The sequence below is a fragment of the Melozone crissalis genome, unplaced genomic scaffold (assembly GCF_028551555.1).
Source record: "Melozone crissalis strain CALT ecotype California unplaced genomic scaffold, PUWL_Pcris_2 ptg000045l_1, whole genome shotgun sequence".
Taxonomy (NCBI): Eukaryota; Metazoa; Chordata; class Aves; order Passeriformes; family Passerellidae; genus Melozone; species Melozone crissalis.
The window spans coordinates 11,564,083-11,579,129 of record NW_026535823.1 but is presented as its reverse complement, the minus strand read 5'-3'; the positions used below and the strand labels follow the sequence as shown (position 1 = coordinate 11,579,129).

At 41.2% G+C, this 15,047-nt stretch overlaps 1 protein-coding gene across 1 annotated transcript in view; it reads right to left on the bottom strand.

Annotated features, from left to right (window-relative positions):
- Positions 1-11,464, bottom strand: part of PTPRC (protein tyrosine phosphatase receptor type C) — a 56,396-nt gene extending 44,932 nt beyond the window's left edge. The window contains exon 1 of the mRNA XM_054285982.1: positions 11,390-11,464. Coding sequence (XP_054141957.1) covers positions 11,390-11,456 — 67 coding nt within the window. The 5' untranslated portion in view covers positions 11,457-11,464. The remainder of the gene's footprint in view (positions 1-11,389) is intronic.
- Positions 11,465-15,047: the final 3,583 nt, after the last annotated feature.

Genomic DNA, 15,047 nt, shown 5'->3' with positions numbered 1-15,047 from the left:
GGCTGTCATAACAGAAGAGATCAGATTTTACAGAAAGATTATATTAATAAACAGTTATCACACACATCTTACACAACACAACTCCATTCAAGGCTCTGCTTACAGCTGTATCTTATCATCAACTACTGCATTTGCAAACAGAGCCATTCCAAATGCTTAACATTTTATACAAAACCTTTTCACTCAAACTTGCAGCCATCCAGGACCCAAAAGTCCTTATGACCCTGAAATCTTACACTGCAATTAGAAACAACCAATTCCACAAAAACCAAGCAAACAAAAACCAAACTAAAACCCCCCAACCCTCTGTAGTGTCCAGTAGATATCTGTAAAAAGATGTTCTGTACTGTATTACAGATCCAGGTCACACTTGAATTAATTGCAGATCTTGCATCTACAGATTTTGCATCTACAGAATACACCCTCTGATAATGAGGAAATATGATTTTTTTTCTTTACAGTCTAAATAAATCAGTTAGATCAATTACAAGTCAAAATAATTTATTATTGCTATTACTATTTATGAGCACTTAGATATGAAAGTGCTGAATGCAATCTGAAATTTTTTTGAATTGAACGTGGAATGTGGAACCTCTCTTGCCCATCCAGATGCTGTTCATGTTAGCCCATCTCCTGCAGGCAGAGCAACAGCTACAAGAACTGAGAATCAGGAGGGTGGGATTACATGCTCTCCCATACCAGACAGTGAATGTGTGTGTGTGTTTGCAAAATGTCATCCACACACTCTGTTGTTTGTTTACTGTATTTCACTCACTGGTGGGGGAGTGCAATATGTAAATGAAAGGATTCAACAGCTGGAGAAAATAATCATTGCAAATAAATATAGTGCCTTTGTATGTGACCTGATTTTTTATTGTTTCCACACAGCAAGAGAAAAGCTACCTTTTTACCCACAGTAGTTTTATCATTAAGTGTTATCCCAGGAATACTTACACCAGTTGTTGCCATGTATAAAGGTTTTAAGAGCACAATGTGATGATATGTGCAATACATGGGCCTGTGTCAGACAGTTTATCTTGAATTCTGGGAATAATTGATTGCATGCTGCTTTGAATGAGGTGTTGTATGTCCCTTTCTCAGAAAAGGAAATAAACAGCACAGGGGATTATGCAAGTTCTCTGGCTGGCCACATATGCTGCTATCACTTTTTCCATTATCAGTCTTTCCTTTCACCTCTATAGCATTCCCTTTTAAGAAATATCCATGCTATCCAGAATCAGATCAGAAATTCTTCGAGGACAAGGCCAGACTTCATCCTACATTTGTCCAGCACCTGGCCCAGCAAGACCACAGCTATGGAAAAGAGCCCTCCTAGAAACACAGAAGTAAGACAGTCACAACCACACAGAGGAGCAGCTCCTTCCTGACTTCCCAAGCAGCTCTTTCTTTCCTTTCCAAGTATTCATAAAAACTTTCAGAAAACATTAACTTGCAGCTGAACACCACAATTTTTCATATTGTGTCAGTGACCAACACATGGAGGTCCTCTGAAAATCTGATCATTTTATTCTATATAAAAACAGCTCCCAAGTGTTTTGGAGCTTACAGTCAAAGCCAGAGGTATCTTTTCCAAACAACTTTCTCAGGAACTTGAAGTTCAAAGACCCCTAGTAGGTTTAAAGGGGAAAAAAAAAAAAAGGCAAACAAAAAAAACCCCAAACCCCAAACCAGCAAAACCAGAAAGATAAAATAAATTCTGTAGGACACTGAAAAGCCTTTTCAGACTTTCCACTGATGTCACCACTGAGGTGAGACTCAGGTGAGCAGCAATTCTATTGTGAAGAGAAACAGAGAGCATCACCTGCAGTGAGAGCAACTGAAAATGGCATTACTGACATGCATTTTGTTATGAAAATGTCTCCCTTGCTTGGTGAAAAGTGTGGTTTTTAGAAGCCATGGTTTGCAAGCAGTCCTTCCCTCGCCATTTAAGGCACCCTCCCACAATGACAACTCACTTGATGACATCCACATTGTAAATGGTTTTCTTTCCAATATTAACACAAAAACTTCGACCAGCTACTGCACCAAACACTTGCCTATTTATTCAGGGCAGTGCAAAACTGCATCTCAGCAGGCCACTGAACTGAGCATTAATTACAGGAGGAAGACAAATGCAGCTGTTGCTATTTTATTATCTTTTGCAATAATTGATGCACATATCTTGGCATTTTTCTCCTGAACTGTTCTATGATTTCTAATTAATTTAATGCATCATGTGTGGATTCCAAAGGCATCTGTAGATGACTTCCAGAACTGTATACTTCTATAAATAATATCTTACTACATAGAAAAAACTTAAATATTTTATCACTTCAAAATCCTCATGGCCGAACCAACCAGTCTGCAGAAAAGCAAAAAATGCTAAATTTGGCATCCAAACAACGCAGGGTTTTATGAAAGTTTCATGTCTGAGTATTACAAAGCCTTGATCCGTTACTGTCAAGGTTATATAACTCTTTACAGAATTCACATTCACTTCCTTGAGCTGCCTCCCTTGTATTCAGCACCATTCCACTGTAAACCTTCTAAACTGTAGAGAGGAAGCTGACACTGGGTTAAACTGTTATTATTCATACATTTTTTTCTAAGAGCAGGAATATTGGATGTCTCTCAGAAACATTTCTTTCTGTCATTTCATTAGCAGACAGACAGCAAAATCAAAAACGCTACTAATGTCTACTAACGCATATTTCTTTCTGCTCTTTCACATCTTTCCCTCAAACTTTAACCACATTTCTTACCTCAGACTAAGACACCAGACTGCAGGTGTGCACAGGATGTAGAAAGATCTTTCACTTCTGTTGCGGCAGCACAGTTGAGCACAGCAGCATTAATGAAGCTGCAAACCAAGTCAAGCTTTTCTCTGTACTTGTTAAGCAGTCTGAGATATCCCAAATATCACTCTTCCACTCACACACATTGCACAGGCATGCATATTCACACACTGCATTTTGGGAGGAGGGACCTTGTGTACTGCATACAACAGATCTAGGGCAATCATCTCTTACTACCATCAGGGATGGAATAAAAAAAAAAAATCCACGTAATTTAAAAAATACACGTTTCATCATTTAAAGTCTTCCACGAAAGTATGATATGAATAAAGAAATGCTTCAGATACTCTATCCAAAACTCATTAATTAAAACCAGAAGATTTCTCTAAGATGCATACACATGTGGTTTTGCATTCATTTTAGACATCAAAGGTCTATCTTAAGAGGTTAGTCAAACTGCTGCAGTAGCAGCACTGGTCATCTTTCCTTTGGTCACGTGAGTGTATGATTTTACATTATATGCTGACAAAGTCAACTTGGCCTGCACTTCTCTAGAACAGTTGTTCAGGGTTATAACTGCTACCACTGAGACTCCTAAAACACCTAATTTACTAGACAGGCTTCCTATTGTATTTACCCTTAGGTGTGGAGGATTCTTTCTTACATGAATCCTTTTGCAGCTGTGGTCTGTTTAGCACACCTCAGCTCATCCACAGAGATGGGAAGTAAAAGGCTGGTGGTCCTGTTCTGGTGTCTCAAGAACTCATTGACCAGCTTCAGATATTTCACCCAGTAATGGGTAAAATGGACACTAAGTTGATGTGATCATGTTTTACAGAATTTCAGATTTGCTAGGGTTAAGCACAATATGGGTTGTTCTTTACTCAGCACATAACTATCAGCTCCCCATTGACAATACCTGTGCCTTAGGACTGACAAAAAGGTATAAATTTATGTACAAGTCATTTGCCCCATACTTTTGCTTTCTTTGCTCAGATACTCTATCCGAAATACTCTAATCCACAGCCAGTTTCATCGCATTAATTGGTGGTAGTTTACATGTTGCAAGACACAAGCACACCTGTAAATATTTAAGGAATTAGGACTCTACATTTTCGGCAAGGTAAGTGTTAGTATCTTCAGTCTGACAGATGATGAAACTGAAGTCTGGAGAAATGAAAGCAACACTTCACACCAGGAGTTTCTGAGACAGCCTAGACTGTAGCTGACTTCTGTCTCTTAGATCTTATTCTAGAAGCCTGACTCTGCTTTGTTGTTTATCTTACCCTATTTTTCCCTACATAAATCTTAACTTACAAGCCTCCAGAAACAGTTCAGAGTTTAATACTATCTTAAATATTCAATTCAGTTTTGCAGTGTGCATGATTACCTGGAAAGGCAATGCTAGCCCTATATTTTTGTTTCATCTCAGCTGAGGTTCTGTATTATATACTTCTGTGAATGTAAAAATCTTTGAACTCATACAGGACATATGCTCCAGTTAACTAACTACTATTTCCTTATATATTTTACAAAGAGCTTCATTGTATGGCTTCATTTTTCTATTAGACAGCTATTTTGATTATTTCTCTTACTGTCAGGAAAAGAATCTATTTCAAAAGGCAATTAAAAATATTCCTCCGTAGGGTCCACATTTTTGAAACAACAAAAAAGTCATTCATGCCCTAAAAAAGGTACCTCTAGAGCTCTTTGCAAGGCAGTGGGATTATGAATGAAGAACAGACAGATTGTGAGAGAAGTCTTTGAAACTAAAGAATAGAAACCTAAGCAAGCAGGCCAGCCGAGAAGGCACTGAGACAGAGGGAATAACTGCAAGAACAGTACTGCAAAGTAGTGGTATAAAAGAAAAGAAGTGGATCCTGTTAGCTATACAACACTATGGATAATATAAGCTAGCACTGAAGTGCTCACAGCTAGTTTCTAAAATCCTGGCATTGAAGGCCCCAAACTGCTTTACTTGAAAGGGAAAAAAGCCTAGAAATAGATAAAATGCTGTAACAGTTACTGAAACACCAGTGAAAAAGACCTGTTTGCAAGTGCATGGATAGCCTGGAAATACATCAGGACATGCAGGCTAAAAGAACAGTCAAGTTGCAGGGAAATAAACAACTTTTGTAACTGTATCTGTTATTTTAATCTTGATATTTACAGGAGGAAGTCAGAGTTTTGCCACTCCTTAAAACTTCTCACCTTTTTTTTTTTTTTTGCACAGAAGTGTTTCAGGGCCTAAACTGAGCTTCGTGAGGCAACTACTTCCTCCAAAATATACTGGATGCACTTCATATGTTTGTCTGAAAGAAAAAGCCTGCTTGATTTCTCTTGTATAGGACTTAAGATAAATCAGTGTGAGCGATGGGTGTCTCAGGAGGATGCAGGAAGCAGTGGAGCTTGGGGACAATTGCTGTCTCACAGGCAGAGTGGCAGTCACAGCGCCAGCAGCCAGCTCGGGGAGCCCATCTGCTCTGAGCAGGCACAAACACCCGCTCAGCCCTGCCTAAGCCATGCACTCCTGTAACACACAGCCTCTGCTGGGGCTCAGAGGAGCTCACAGCCACTGAGCTGAAATGCTAGCAGGCCTTGTCCAGCACTTCACACCTTCCTGCAGCACTTCTCACTCCTCTGCTGTTTTGGGTTCCATCTCTGCAGCCACCCCCGTGCTGTGCTCTCCCCACTTTGGTTCTCACCCTAGGACTGGCAGCAGAGGAGGAACAGCCTCCCAAAGAAGGCAGAATGACTAAGTCTGCCCTTCTCCGACATGCAGACACTTCAGAGATACTTGAGCTAACTACACCAGGTAGTTGACTGAGTACAGAGAGTCAAGCCATGTCAGCAGACTTCAACGTGGGTGAATTTCTTCTGCCTTCCTGGCAGACCAGATTTATGCTTCTGAATATTAACTCCTAAAGTAGATAGAGAATGTAAACAGAGAAGAAACATTTCCATGGTTTGCTGTTCTCTCCTAGCTCCCAGCAGGATTCAATAAATACCACAATGCAGCTGCACAGCAAAGGAAAACAAAATATATACAATGTATTCCTATCTTCAGCGTGGAGACTGCCGCTGCTTTAATGCATACACATGCTACTGGACTAGCAGGCAGTTCTGAAGAGAGCTCATGGGAGTCAGAAAAACAGAGCTTGATTCCTGACATTCAGCACATTTGGAAAATCACTTCATCCTGTTTCCTCCCCCCATTTCTTCTGCCTTATTTCATTATATATGCAGTATTTCTAACATGCTTGCTGTTGATTTGTTTTTCAGAACCTTAATATATAAATAAAAGTTCACCAAATTGAAACTAAAGGAAATGGTTCCAAATACCAAACCACCAAGAGCTGGACCCTCTTTAGAACTGGTCTCTGCATGACAGTTCTTTTGGCTTTAGGAATACACTGGTAAAATATTCTTAGTATATCAATATACTGATGTGAGTGAACAAAAATGAACCGAACATGTATTTTCCTTACTATGTAAGAAAGACTCACTAGTCCAGAACCCATGTCTCTTGTGCTGTCTGCATCAACAGATACACCTACAGCACATCCACAACCCAGCCATCTGCTTGTTATGTTTGAACAGGTCTAGGTTAATGAGTAAAAATAAATCAAATATTTAGTCAAAATCCGTATCTAATTCCAGAAAGTACGTTGTTCAGCCAGAGTTCTGCTGAGCTCCAACCAACCCGTGTCCTGCCTGTAGCTTAAGTATGACACCATGATGAAACTGAACTCCTTCCAGTTCAGCAGTTGTGTCTGGCCAGCCCAGGGAGCGAGCAGAGCTGCCAGGCACCTGTGTGCACACCTCTCCCTGCCTCCATTCACTGGGAATAAAGCACTGGGGTGGTGCACAGTGTGTAAAGCAGTTTGTTGTAAAGGAGTAAGAGGTCCCTAAGCACAGGACTCTGGGGTATGCATTTCCGAAACCCTTGAGCGAACCAGTACAACAAAAAAGAACCGTCCCAAACAGAACCTGCAGTGGGGCATCTATAAGAGGACAGCATCAGTGGTGATGCTCTTCACTTTCTCCTACCTTAATATACATTCTCCTGCCAGAGCAATTCCCCTTATATTTTATCCCACACATAAAATGAACCAATATTACTAAGTTCCACTGCTTAAAAAATTCAGTTGGCCAGACTGTTTCCCAGGGTATAGACTGACCTGTGAAAAAGATTTTCATGGAAAATCAGAGCCATAGGATAAGCTATCTGAAAAGAAAATGCAACACTTCCAGCTGGAAACTTGCACAGCTCTTGAGCATGGAGACTACATGACCAGAATTTCAGGTGTGTGCTGGTTTTGACTGGGGTGGAGTTAATTTTCTTCACATTACCTATCTTGGGACAATGTTTGGATTTGTGATGAGAAATGGGGTTAATAATCCAGAGATGTTTTCATTACTGCTGAGCAGTACTTACACAGTCAATGCTTTTCCTGCTTCTCATACTACCCCACTATGGGAGAGATTGTGGGTGCACAACAAGCTGGGAGAGGACCCAGCTGGGACAAGTGACCCAACTGCCCAAAGAGATATTACATTTGGCATCATGCTCAGTACTGGGAGCTGAAGGAAGGAGGAAGTGGGGACACTCAGAGTGATGGCATTTTTGTTCCCAAGTAACCAGTACATGCGATGGTGCCCTGCTTTCCTGAGGACGGCTGAACACCTGCCTGCCCAGAAGAAACAGTGAATTGATTCCTTACCTTTTGTTCTTCTTTACCTATTAAACTGTCTTTACCTCAACCCATGATTTTTCTCACTTTTACTCTTTCATCCAATCCCACTGGGAGGCAGTGAGCATGCAGCTGTGTAGGGCTGAGTTACCACCTCAGGTTAAACCACAACAGCTCCTTTTGATGCCCAAGATGGGGCTCAGAAGGTTCAAGATAACAGCTTTGATTGGAATGTGTTAGATGGAATTTATAGCTGTTATTGCTCTTTGGCTGCTCCTGTGCTTGCCCTGGGCTTGATGCCTTACAGTACATCAGTGCAGTGCTCATCTGTGGCTGCTTTTTGCTTTCCCTCTGTGGTGCTGCTGATCCCCTCACTCTGCTGTGCTTGGGGACGTTTTGAGGACAGCCATGGTGCTGCACAGGGACTGGCACATGGCCAGGGCATCGCTGCTGTTTCTGTGCTGCAGTGCTGGACATACTGGAACTCCAGTGTGAGCTTGAGTCAAAGGGACTGTGACCTGTGGGTGAGCCCACGCGGGAGCAGGATATCCTGAAGCTTCTCTGGCCATGAATAAGTCCACAGCAGAGCAGGTACCTCTGGAAGTGCCTGTGGCTGGGGCCGTGGCTGTGTCAGTGCCACAGCAGGGACATCCCTGAAGGCCTCAGGGTCCAAGGCCAGCTCTGTGCTGCAGCAGGGACACCTCGAAGCACCATCAGCTGTTCATGGGGCCCTGCTGGAGCACCTAGAAGGGTGTGGCCATGGACAAACCCACAGCAGAGCAGGAGCAGCCTGCAGGGACTGCAGCCAGGAGCAAGGCCAGGCTGGGCAGGTTTGCTTTCTGAGGGGACAGTGGCTGTGGGTGAGGCCTTGCTGGGGCAGGTCTATCTCCAAAGGTACTTAGGCCAATAGACAGGGCTGTGCTGGAACAGCTGCCCCTCAGAGCCCCTGTGGCTGTGGATAACCCCATACACCAGCAGGTGTGTCCCTGAAGAGACTGCCTCGTAGACAAGGCTCCACCTGGAGTACATACAACTCTAAGGGACTGCAGTCTGTGGGTAAATCCAAGCTGGAATAAGGGCAAGGGGAAGAGTTCATTGCATTGTTAAACCCAATAGGGAGTGGGTAAGAGATTGTAGTAGAAATACCTTTAAATTGTTGTAACCCGTGATTTGAATTGCATGTTATAGGAATTATTACAACAAGAACCACCCAAACCTATGGAGGAAAAACCTTACAAGGAACAGAGCAAGTGCATCAGGAACCCAAACTGAACTGGCTTTGATGCCCAATAACCACAAAACAAATCATCTCTCCTGTCCTGAGTATCACAACACAGAGCCCAAAGTCATGGACTAAATGGACTCAATGGAGGTGTGGTGGACATCTCATGAACACTTTGCAGTGGTGTCTGTGTATTACACCAAAGGATGGGAAGGCAGGTGGTGGTTATCTACCTCTGTTATCAACACGGTTTTCAGCACAAACCCATACTAGCTACTGTGTCCAAAATTAACACTTTCCCAGACAAAACCAGCACAGAGTGCCTGCTCAAGTTTGATACTTTTAACTTGGGGGAAAAAAAAAAGTCACACCCAAAACTATCAAGCAATTATTTAGTTTCCTGAAATAAAGGAAGTGGCTCAAAACTGAGTGAAAGCTTTTGAAAGCTGTCAAATTGCTAAAACTTTTGAGTAGGAGGGGGGAAACTTGAAATAATGATTTAATGGAAACAGTGCTTGTTCTGCTAGCATTTCTTTTTTCTAAAGGGAAGCAAAAGTGTTTTTCTGATTTTTCTGGCTTGGGTTAGGGGTTTTGGGGGGAGGGCTTTGGGGTATTAGTTGTTTTTTTAGGGTTTTTGATTACCACTGCCTATCTCTTTCTTATCAGAAAAATTAGTTGGACACATGCTCTTTATTTGAGGGATTTACACCATGAAAAGGCCTTTGTGCAGGCTCTAACTTCTATTTTTTTTTTATTTGGTTTAATGTAGTTTGATGCTCTTAAATGTGGATTGGTGATTACAGAAATTAAGTGATGTTCTGTAGGATGTCTGAGCTTGTGGAGGAAGTAAGACAACCTTGAAATTTCTCCTGCTAAGTTTTCAAAATCACTAGGTACAATAGGTTGCTGGAAAATAATTTTAGCAATAACAAAAGTCCAAATGCCCATCAAACACTTACAATCAAGTGCCTGAAAAGTGATTGCCATAAAACCAAAGCCTACACCATCCTTTCAAATTGCTGCTCCTCCATTAACAAACCCCTCCCTAAGAGACTGCCCAGTGTCCCTTGGCCACAAGGCACAGGAATCTGCACAGCAAATATGAAGTACAATGGCTCTGTCAACCTGAGAGATGCAATCTCTGTGCCAAACTACATCATAAAAACAAGGTCTATGATGTCGTGGACTTGATACTACAGCATGAGATTTAATTAAGTGTAGTAAAGAGGAGTTAAAATATTTCCTTGAGGCTCTTCAGTTTAGAAAATGTAGGGATGAACTGGCTCACATCAGACTACTGTGTGTGAACAGAGAAAAATAACTATCACTTGAAATAAAAAGCTACTACCCATTTATCTGTCTTCCAGCCCTCTCTGTCAGCTAACATGTTGACTGACTGTGGAGGTGGCTGAGAGCAGACAGTAACCTGCCTTTTCTGGAGAAAAGGTAGCAGTGGGAAGTCTCAGAAGGACTTATAAGATGGAAAGTAGGACAGCAGATTAAAAAAAAAACTATAGGAAAAGCAAGAGATTTTGTTCTCTTCCTCTACAGTGCAGCATTCACTTGTTTTCTTATAATCTCCAGCAGCTATCAACCAGATTTATGCAGTGCTGTCTCTGTTCAGAGACTTTGAGAGACAAGAGAGCTAATGCTCAGGCTTCAAATGCTCTTCTTAGCTGGTTATCAACTAAAGGCAGATCATTTTGTTGCTTACATCAGTATAAACCTGGAGTTACTATAGTGACATGAGGGTAGAAGCATGAATAAATTCAATGTAAACGAAAAGATATTTCAGCCCTGCATATAACTGGCTGCCATTTCAGAAAAAGTATTTCAAGCCACTTTGTGTCTGCCATCAACTATCTCAAATTACATTACTAGCTAAACTGATGGAAGATACATAAACATAAAATGTTGCATTTTCTTCTGAAGAAAACATTTTCTTGAACAGGAAAAAAAAATATTTTCTTTATATTAAGTATTACCTCAAGACTAATTGCTTTTCTTGCTACTCTTTATCTGTAACATCTAACATGTTTTGCAAGATCATCCTCTTGAGCTCGATCTTTCTCTTAAAATGTCAAGCAACAAATTCACCAGCACTAAGGTAATTAAATATTCCAAAGACTATTTAAGGAGCATTTTTTACAAAGAAAATAAACAATGTTTTACAAAATAAGTAATTTACCAATAGTAGAGATTAATTTACAACTTTTAGAAGTTGTTACTAACCCTCCTGCAGTAAAAAAAATCAAAACTTGAGGAACTGTAAGCAGATTCTGTGATCAGGGAGTGGCTAACATTGATGGGAAGACTTTTTTTCTTGAAGGATTTAAACACAGAAAACCAGTACTACATCATGAGATGAAGCTGAACATGAAAACTACATGGAATGGGTTTATAGAAGAGACCTAAATGTATTATTTTTCAAATTCAGCTACAAATGTGGTTGTTGTTTAAATGGTCTGTCTGACTCTCACATGGGACCACGCGGGAGACATTTTAGCCTCATACATGATGCACCAGTCCTCCTGACCTAGGTTCTTACACCACTGCATACAATTGCATTCTAATTTCTGAACCAAGCTTTGCACTTTGCAAAGCTTTTCACTGCTTTTACATCTACAGAGGATACTGAGGGATCAAAATGAGAGAAAAAAAGATCAGTTGCGACCTACCTTTGAGAAAAGCATCCTGTCCCAGAAATGCAACACCAAATGCTAAGAGTTTAAGCCACAAAAACATGATTATTTCTGGAAATCAGGCGTATCCTTATGAAACAGCATGTGTCTCTCTGGAAAGCAAAATAAATGTTATCTGTCTGTAAAAGAATTTCTTCACAAAACTTGAACGCAGAGGGAGACTAACTAGGCACATACATTGCACTGCCTGCTTATCTGTGAAGGAGCTGCTTCCTCTGTTACCCTAACTAACCACTCGCAAACTCGCAATGCACTGTAGTGATGTCAGAGACAATTACTTCTTCAAAAAAACTTCTTTCAGTTTCCAGGAAGTCAAAGGGGTTTTTCTTAGGTTCCTGCAGTAATACTTAGCTTCCTTAATTCAACTAAAGTAGATTATTTTCAGCTATTTCTCCCCTTGTACTTAGGAGCTACACAAGACTTCACTTTTCATAGGACTGGATTTAGCAAAGTCACTTTTTTCCCATCATGTGCACTTTCCTTCTCACATTCACGGATTCCCATATATGTTATGTATGTTTCTTGAGATTTCTCTTGAGAGAAAGAGAAACCCTAACCACGAGTCACCAAAACACTTGTTCTGACAACAAGGCCTTCATAAAAATGCATCCTCAGGTGAAGTAATGATGATTAAATGAAAACCATTGAAACATGAGGTTGAACTAGATGATCTCTAGAGGCCCAGTCCAACCCCTAACTATTTTGTGATTTGGTGGGATGTATTTCTGAATCTTTCTACAAGGATGTTCTTCTGGGTATGACAGCCATACACAACAAATGGATAGAGGCAGTCCAGTTCTGTTTTCTGTAATGTTTAGAATTGGAGAACTCAATACAATTCTTTACCATGGTAGTGCAGGAGAATTGTTGTTGCTTTCATGGACATAATACAAGGTACAGCAAAGGCATTTTCCCTCACTGCATGCACTGAGGCAGTTCTCAACAAATTGGTAACAAATGTCCCTTATCTAGATTACAAGGGGAAGAAATGTTTGATTGCTTCTCTTATTGAAGATCTCCAAGATTCTAAAAGAACCAGCAGAACTCTGTTATAAGACAGATAAAGAAGAGAATACCTTTGTGCTGCCTATTCCTAAGTCCTACAGAAACTTCCTAACAACACACAGGAAAAGGTTGCAAAAATTCACTTAATTCACAAATGACATGACTGAATCAAACTCCTCAGAAGATTAAATACATCTTCTACAATTTTGAGTCAAGTCTTACAACACAGACCAAAATCTTAGCTTTCATTAAGCAGTATGTCTTCATACAAAGTGGCTGTAATAATAATTATATTTTAAATGTGTTCAGAAAAAAACTGATTCAATGATATTGACACTCCAGATACTCTAATTTTGATATAAAATAACCTCACCATCCTAGAGTCATCACAAACTAAATTTGGACTACAAACATACACTGCTTGCAGCCCTGACATCTTAGTCCCTTTTATCCTAGACAAAAGCAGGACACCAGCACGGCTGACATGTGCCATCTGATGAGCAGAGTGCATGCCAGCCTGTGAAGAATTTCTCATAAAGGTTCTCAAAGAGAACCAGGCTCCGTTCCCACCTGACCTTCCCCAGTAGTTTTACACAATCTCCACTCAACTCTAGTTGCAACCCCAAGACAAATTCCTGCAAAATGAATCTTTTCTGGCTGTGAGATATTTACAGAGCTTCCACAGCACTGAAATATTGCACTATATATTATTTAGTGAGAACATCATATTCTCCAGTGATCCCACTGTTCTAGGTATACTGCTAACCATAAACTATCAGCTGTTAAAATTAATGACCAAAGTTACAAATTTACAAAAGGAGGATACAGAACTGTTGGAGCAAGTCCAGAGGAGGGTCACAAAGTTGATAAGAGGATTGGAGCACCTTCCCTATGAAAACAGGCTGGGAAGGTTGTGGCTGTTAGCCTGGAGAAAGTCGTGTGAAGACCTTGTCTGAAGGGGCCTAGAGGGAAGCCAAAGGACACTTCACCAAGAAGTGTAGTGACAGGACAAGGAATAACAGGTACAAGTTGAAAGAAGGGAAATTTAGGTTAGATATTAGGAAGAAAATCTTTAGTGTGAGGATCGTTACTGGAGCAGTTTGTCCAGGGAGGTTGTGGATGTCCAAACACTGGCAGTGTTCAAGGCCAGGTTGGATAAGGCCTTGGGCAGCCTGGTGTAGTGGAGATCTCTCTGCCCACTAAAGGAGGGTTGAAACTGGATGATCTTCAAGGGCCCTTCCAACTTTAACATTCTATGATTCTGTTAGAACTTGTGAAGTCTTTTTCCAGACATAAACTGCAGTCTCCTTTCCCAAGGTTAAATCCAGAACTTTCCTTTTGAGGGAAGGAGAGAATTAATTTACTCCACTTGCACATTAAACAGTGGACTGTTAAAATAAATCCTTTCTCAGGACAGAGCCTGAATTTTTAATTGGCCAACATGATTATGTCAGTATGTAACTAGTATACTTCCCCTGTCCTGGAAAGAATCAAAGCCAGAACCATCCATTTGTATTAATAAGGATTTCTAAAATGGCATTAAAAATGTGCAGCTGCTTAAGTTACCCATTTCTTTGGAAGTCTTTCTCTTTTGTACTCATCCCCCTGGGTAACCTGGGAGGGAGAGTCTGGTTCTCTCACTGCTAATAAGACCACAGCACTGGAGCCAGGAGCTGTGATCCTCAAAACACTCCACACACCCATCTACGTGCAGAGCCTCTCATAAGACATCAGACAAAACTGCTGTAGGTGCTCAGTGACTGATGCTAGACAGTGCAAAAGCTCTGCCCAGATCCCAAACAGTCTCAGAGCTGGCTGAGAGACACCAAAGTCTCTCATAGCCTCCACAGTCCCTGCTAACTTGCTTTCTATCAGGAGGTGTTTCTGTAGCTCTGTTTTGTAAGTGGTGTGGCCCAGAGGCATCAGACTGCAGGCTGTGACAGAGAGGGGGAGGGAGCAAACACACTTCTGCGCCAGAACAACTCCACCATATGCTAATGCAGCTAAAAAATACCTTACTACTCTTTGGGGAGAAGCCAAGGAGCTGCCTCCTATTCCAGTGAATGGTAGAGCAAAGTAGAGAACATCCATAAAGCTCACCACTATTTACCCTAAAAGAAGGAAGAGCATGAACTCCTCAACCATGAGATATTATTCTGAGATTTGCTTTTTCTACTCCAAGAGTGTTCCCCAAACCATTCCCTATCTCTGCCTGGTACTAGGAGCCAGGAGGAAATAGACTGGAAATATTAAAGCAAGGCAACAGTAGCAGTAACCAGGGTATAAACAGCATCTTAATACAGCCACAAGTCAAATAAATCTTTGCCTCAGGTTTGATTGTCACAGGTTGCCCCCAAAGATTGGCCCACCCTGCATCTGCCACCAGATACCAACAGCCACACTTCCCCTGCACTCTGACACCTACGGGGCCTGTGCCACCCACAAATGACCATTGGTGCTCAGTGTGTTTAATGCCACACATTAAACACAGGAAGCAGGACTGAAAGATGCCAGTGAAACCTCACTCTTTTTGTTCTCTCTTCATATGCTTTCATGCTGCTCAGTTTCACCCTGTGTTCATTTCCCTAAGAGTTTAGCCAGATAACACTGCAGCATTCACATTCCTCAC